This window comes from Neophocaena asiaeorientalis, unplaced genomic scaffold (assembly GCF_003031525.2).
Source record: "Neophocaena asiaeorientalis asiaeorientalis breed wild unplaced genomic scaffold, Neophocaena_asiaeorientalis_V1.1 scaffold44, whole genome shotgun sequence".
Taxonomy (NCBI): Eukaryota; Metazoa; Chordata; class Mammalia; order Artiodactyla; family Phocoenidae; genus Neophocaena; species Neophocaena asiaeorientalis.
In genome coordinates, this window is record NW_020173678.1 from 1,195,183 (window position 1) to 1,201,118 (window position 5,936).

At 62.2% G+C, this 5,936-nt stretch overlaps 1 protein-coding gene across 1 annotated transcript in view; it reads left to right on the top strand.

Annotated features, from left to right (window-relative positions):
* The window catches only part of PKP1 (plakophilin 1), a 39,823-nt gene that overhangs the window by 21,438 nt on the left and 12,449 nt on the right, over positions 1-5,936 (top strand). The window contains exon 3 of the mRNA XM_024749660.1: positions 3,602-3,996. Coding sequence (XP_024605428.1) covers positions 3,602-3,996 — 395 coding nt within the window. The remainder of the gene's footprint in view (positions 1-3,601; positions 3,997-5,936) is intronic.

Below are 5,936 nucleotides of genomic sequence, written 5' to 3' on the forward strand. Positions count from 1 at the left end.
ACCTTTGGTGACTCAGGCCGGTGGTTTCCACGCTGATGCAAACTGCCGAGCAAGCAGCCGCCCCATGCCCGGGGGAGCCCCTCACACCCTGGGCCCTAAGCTTCCCCCCGGGAGCCCTTGCTGGGAGGGGACCTGTGCCCTCCAGACCCCCAGGCCACCACGCAGTGTGGGAAGACCCCCTGCTGCCTGTGACCTGCTGCGGTGCCATCCCGACCGCACTCCCAGGGGGAGGGAGGCTTGCCGTCTGCCTGCTGCCCCAGGGGCCCGGCTGGGTGCTGAGTGGGGTGGCATGTGCAGGGAAATGGCCGATGGGGTCTGTCCCTGAGGCGTCTGTAATCCGGATCCTTTCTCAGGAGCCCCCTCCCTGGGCCACGAGGGCGAGGACCCCGTGAAGTGGCCCGCGCGCTGGCTCTCACAGGAGGGCATAGGACGTGACTCTTCTCTGCGCGCCTGGGCAGGAGGGTCCGGGCGTGTCCGCCCGGAGCAGGTTTGTCCGGCCCTACCTGCCTGGCGAAGCTTGGTTTCAGAAAGGGCTCATCAGTGGACACAGACCCTCTTTTCATCCGGGCCCACCTGGTGCGCCCCTGGCTGCTGCAGACTGAGGGGGGCTCGCGGGGGGGGCCACCCGCCCTCAGTGCTTTGAGGCCCCGGGTCCCGGACTTCCGTTGCTTTACTTTGCCCCAGTGGCCCTGTCGGACCGGCTTCCTTGCCTGCCAATGAGAGGGTTGGCCTCTGCGAGCTTGCTGACTTCAGGAGGGATGGAAAGAAAGATTATGTTGAGGGCCCAGGGCGGGGGTGAGGGCACTCAGTGGGGGGCAAAATTCCCCTTTCCCACGAAGGAAGGGGAGAGGGAGAGAAAATGGATTATAAGACCAAAGTCACTAGCAGAGCAGGGCGGGGCTCCGGGAGGCTCCCTGGATGCTTCCAGGTGCTGAAATGTGTCTCTCTGGACACACTGCCCAGGCGTCCCCGAGGCTGCCCGGCCCAGCCTGCTCTCTGGCCGAGGGGTGGGCTGTGCTCCCGGGAAATCAAGTATCTCACCTCTGGCATGTTGTGGTCCCGTGGGCCATCCCCCACGAGGCCAGAGTTTCCCAAGGAAGCATGAGATGACCAGACCGCGGGGTGCGTGTGTGTGTGTGTGACCTTTGTAGCCACAGCAGAGGACGTTGCCAGCAGATCACTGTCTGAGCGTGGGAGCGGGCCCCGGCCTGGCCAGCGCCATCCCGTGCTGCCTCGCTCCCTGGTCTGGTCCGGCGGTTACTCGGGATCCACAGGCAGCGTTTGGAAGCGTGTGGGGTGTTCTCACTGGTCAGAGTGGCTGTGAGGTGTTACTGGTACTTAGGGCCTGGGGGCCAGGGCACCAGACATCCCACAATGCTTGGAGCATCCGATACAGTGAAGAATTGTCTGGCCTGAAGGCCGACATCGCCCATGCAAAGAAACACCACCAGGCTGTTTGATCATAGAGCCGCCCATCTGGGCGGACCAGTCTCCTCTGTTTTACTGAAACCCATGGAGGCTGTTCTGTGGCCACGGGGTGAGAGCAGCCTGGGCCCTGGAAGCCAGCGTGCACCCCTTTCCCAGGCGCTCCTGGCTGCCTGGGTTCCTCCCCCTTCCCGTGCCCACCCGGCAGCTCCTTCGGCAAGACCCAGAGTCTGAGCGTCAGAGGGGCACTTGCGTCACGCTCTGTGCTAAGCACCTCTCAAACATCCGTGCACCGAGTTCTCCCAACGGCCCTGCACGCTGGACACAATGATGCCACTTTACCAATGAAGAAACCAAGATGCACATTTCAGGCAGATAGAAGAAAAGGGGCAAAGGGCACAGGCGTCAGCTAGGCCACGGGCCGCCTGCTCTGGGAGGGCTCGTCTGCGCCTTGGAGGGGAGCCCAGGCCCCCTGTGCACTAGGAGGGGATGGTGCCTGGCCGAGAGGAGCCCTTGCTCATGCTTGTCAAAGTGACAGCAAAGGTCCCGAGGGCGGGAGACTCATCCACAGCTGGCTTGGCCACGGCCAGCCCGCCGGCAGGCCCTGCCACAGGAACCAGGTGGGGTGCACGACGCGGCTGTGGCTGAGAAATGCTGCCCCGCGGAGCCGCTGCCTGCCCCGTACCTGCCCTCCCGCAGCACAGCCGGCACCCCGGCCCCTGTGGGCAGCGCCCCCCGACCCCTGGCCAGGGCAGGAGAGCAAGCCCTGAGCTTCGCCAGCAGGACGGTGCGTGCGCTGGGTTTGGGCCGGGGAAGCGTGGGGCCTCTCCGGCGTCACAGTCTGGGGTGACGACCAGGAGTGTCATCACTGAGGACCAGGGGGGTCCAGCCTTCCCTCCACGGCGCCATGTCATCTTCCTCCCCCAGAGGAGGGTGGGGTGTGGCCGCCAGCCTGAGGCCTGGAGGCCTAGTTGCGTGTTTCTCGTGTGCCGTGCAGGTTGCCCACTGAGGACGGTCAGACGGCGGCCCGCTCCTCTGACCTCTGCCTCTTGTCCCTTTGTGCCTACCCTGCCCCACACACCAGTTCCCTTTGGAGTTGGCTGGCTTGACCCAGTTTGGGGGTGAACGCCTTGCCCGCCTGAGTGCATAGCTGCCCGCGTGGGCGGAGCTGACCAGAGCACCTTGGCCAAGGTTGACAGTGGGTGTCTTCTGAGCGCTGGGTGTCGCTGCTGACGGAAGGTGACCCACAGGCGGTCTCCTGCTCCAAAGTCTTTCCCTGCAGAGAGGGACGGGGCCCAGCCAAGGGCCGGTGGCTAGATCTGGAGTGGAGGGGAGTTCCCAGACGCCCGGCGACTCCCCTGTGTGTGGGCACTTACACACGTGCGCGCACACATACGTACATACGCGCGCACACGCACACACACGCTCACTCACGGGGTGGGGCGGGCAGGCTCTGGGCTGCTGGACTGGCCCCAGCTCACCCTGGCAAAGCTGAGTCTCAGGTCGGCACCTGTGCGGAGGCATTTTCTCAGGCTGCATGTTGATCCTCTAGTCTCGGGACAAGTCAGAGCAGGCAGACCCACCGCCCGTGAGCTCCTGGGAAAGCTCCTCGGACGGCCCTGTGACGGCTTCGCTCCCACCAGGTCTCCGGCTTTGCAGGCTCTTCCCAGGGCGCCTGACTCCCCAGCTGGGCTCACACAGAGCCCTGGGGGCGCCTCATTATTATAAGTTTACTATTGTCTGCCCGCCTCTCCCCTGCTGCCAGCCTGAGGGCACAGCCTAGGAGGCTGCCCTGCACCCCTGCTGCAGCCCCGGGCCGGCCTCCATGCGTGCAGGAGGCCCAGGGAGCGGGATATTTTCCCCCTCTGGCCTTCGAGGGGTCCCCCTAGAATGCCTCTTGCCATTTGCTACCTGCACTGCACGTACTCTGATATTTTTAATTCCAGTATATATTACTCAATCCCATTTAAAAAGAATGATGGTCACAGTCTGCTAAATTGATTTCATAATCCGTGACGGGTCACAGCCTGCAGTTTGAAAAGTAGTCTGAGACGCTGGCCACGGTTCCTTCCACACCAAACACCCCAGGCTTCTCTGAGCGTCATCGCGGGGGCAGCGGGGGGCTGGATCCCGGGTCGGGACCCTCGGCTGAGCCCCTCTCCCCTTCTCTGGCCAGATCTACAATGGGACCCTTAAGCGGGAGGCAGACAACAGGCGCTTCAGCTCCTACAGCCAGATGGAGAGCTGGGGCCGGCAGTACCCCCGCAGCAGCTGCATTTCCCCCGGCGTCGGCAGCGACATCTGCTTCATGCAGAAGATGAAGGCCAGCCGCAGCGAGCCCGACCTCTACTGCGACCCCCGCGGCACCCTGCGCAAGGGCACGCTGGGCAGCAAGGGCTTCAAGACCGCCCAGAACCGCTACAGCATTTACAGCACCTGCAGCGGCCAGAAGGGGGTCAAGAAGTACCCGGCGCGCCCGCCCTCCTGCACCTCCAGGCAGGACCCCGTGTACGTCCAGCCCATCTCCTGCGCCAAGGACCAGTCCTTCAGCCACTCAAGGGCCAGCTCCAAGTGAGTGTCACTCGGCAGGGCGGGGGGGCACGTGGGGCACGGGAGACACACCGTTAGCCCGGGAAGTTCTCAGCGTGGAGACACTGAGCAAACCTGTCAAGTGTGTGAGTTTTCAAGGGTCACGGGTACTGAACGAGGGGAGGAGAATCAGAAGCTAGCTGGGCCAGCAGTTCTCAAAGCGTGCTTCTCTGGCCAGTAGCCTCAGCGTCACCGGGGAACTTGTGAGAAACACTCCTGTCAGGCCCTCCCAGACCTCCAGCTCAGAAACCCTGGGAGGGGCCCACGGTGTGTGCGTTACCGGCCTGCGGGAGACGGAGACCCTGCCAGGGTTTGAGAATCCCTGGGCTTGGGCGTGTAAACCTCTCCCCACGTTCTGAAGGAAAGAAGTGTGCCCTGGGGGCAGCAATGGGAAAGAGCCGGGTCCATCTTACAGGGCAAAAGTCATAAAAACTGGTAAGATCTAGTGCCAGGGGTGGGAATGCAGGAGATGAAGTGGGAGTCCTACAGAGAGCCCTGGGCACAGGGTGGCTTGGGGATGGCCACGGTGTCTCGAGGGTCCTGAGGCCTGCCCTCCAGGGCTCAGAGCCCCATGAACCTTGGAGCTGTCCTCTGTCACCACTGAGTGGTCCTTTATTCATGTACTTGACATTCACTGAGCATGTGTGGTCTGTGGTCAGAGCGGGGAGACAGCCGTGAAGAGAGCGACAGCCCAGGGCCATCCTGCGGCTGCAGGATGAACCCCCTGCCATGGAGCCCACGAGCCTTGCAATCTTCATCTCTAACCCTCAGAGCCCTTCCAGGCTAGAACCTGAGGAGAAACAGGCACAGAGACATTAGGTAGCTCGCCCAAGACCACACAGCCGAGGCCACACCCTGTGCCCTCCCCTACTCACCATGCTGTCCCGCCCATAAGCAGAGCCGTTATAAAGCCGGCCCTCTCCTGGCTACTCGAAGGCCGTAAGGGGTATTGAGGATGTTCTGCGCGAGGACTAAGAAGCCTCTGTCCCATGGAGACTGACCAGGGCAGCGCCTGGCCCTGGCTCATCGCCCCAAACCAGAGGCCCCGAGGGGACAGGGTCAGGTGAGCCATGGAGGGCGTGAGTGACAGGCCACTTGGAGGTGACGTTCGACTGGCAGATTCTGGGCGACAATCTCTCAGTGAGGCTGGGGGAGACTGGAGAGCTCTGCCCCGTGGGTGATCTTTCCAGAAATGGAGTCGGGCACCTGCTATGGAAAGGCATGAGGTTGGTACACATGAGGCATGTTTCTTCCTCTAGAAACGCTGGGAAGATTTCTAGGGGGGCAGGGCTGGGTGCCAAGAAGGAGCTGTCGCCGCTGTCTTGTGGGACCCAGGACACGGGCGGCTGGGGAGGCAGCCTGTAGTCAGCACCCTGGGAGCTGGTGTGGGTCCTGGAAGAGAGGTTTCCTTTCCCTGGGAAGGCGGTGGGTCTTCAGTGGGTCACGGGGATGGTGAGGGGAAGGGACAGAGGCACCCCTGAGCCCTGATCAGGGCACAGTGCAGAGGGCAGCCTTGCTGGAGCAGACCCACATTAGGGCTGGAGAGTGTACGGGACACAGCAGAGCCAGACTATTGGGCTAGAATATGAGTGTTCTAGTTTTGTGGCTCAGAAAAGCTGGTTATCGGCCATTTGGCGCGGTTCGATCTAACACATGCCCTTGGATGTCAGTTTAAGCAGTTTGGACTTGAGCTTGCAGTGTGAGAAGCTGCTGATGGGGACAACACAGTGAACGGGTTAAGACTACTCACCTGGGGAAGGGGTGTAACATTTCGGCTGGGAGTGCTTGGAGAAGACACCAGCTGTGGGGTCCTCACTGTAGTCCCAGCGAGGGTGACCATGGTCAGAGGGAAGGCAGTGGCCGTGAGGATGGAACAAGGAGTAGGTGTGAGAATTTTTGTGTTAGAAGAATTAGCTAGACTT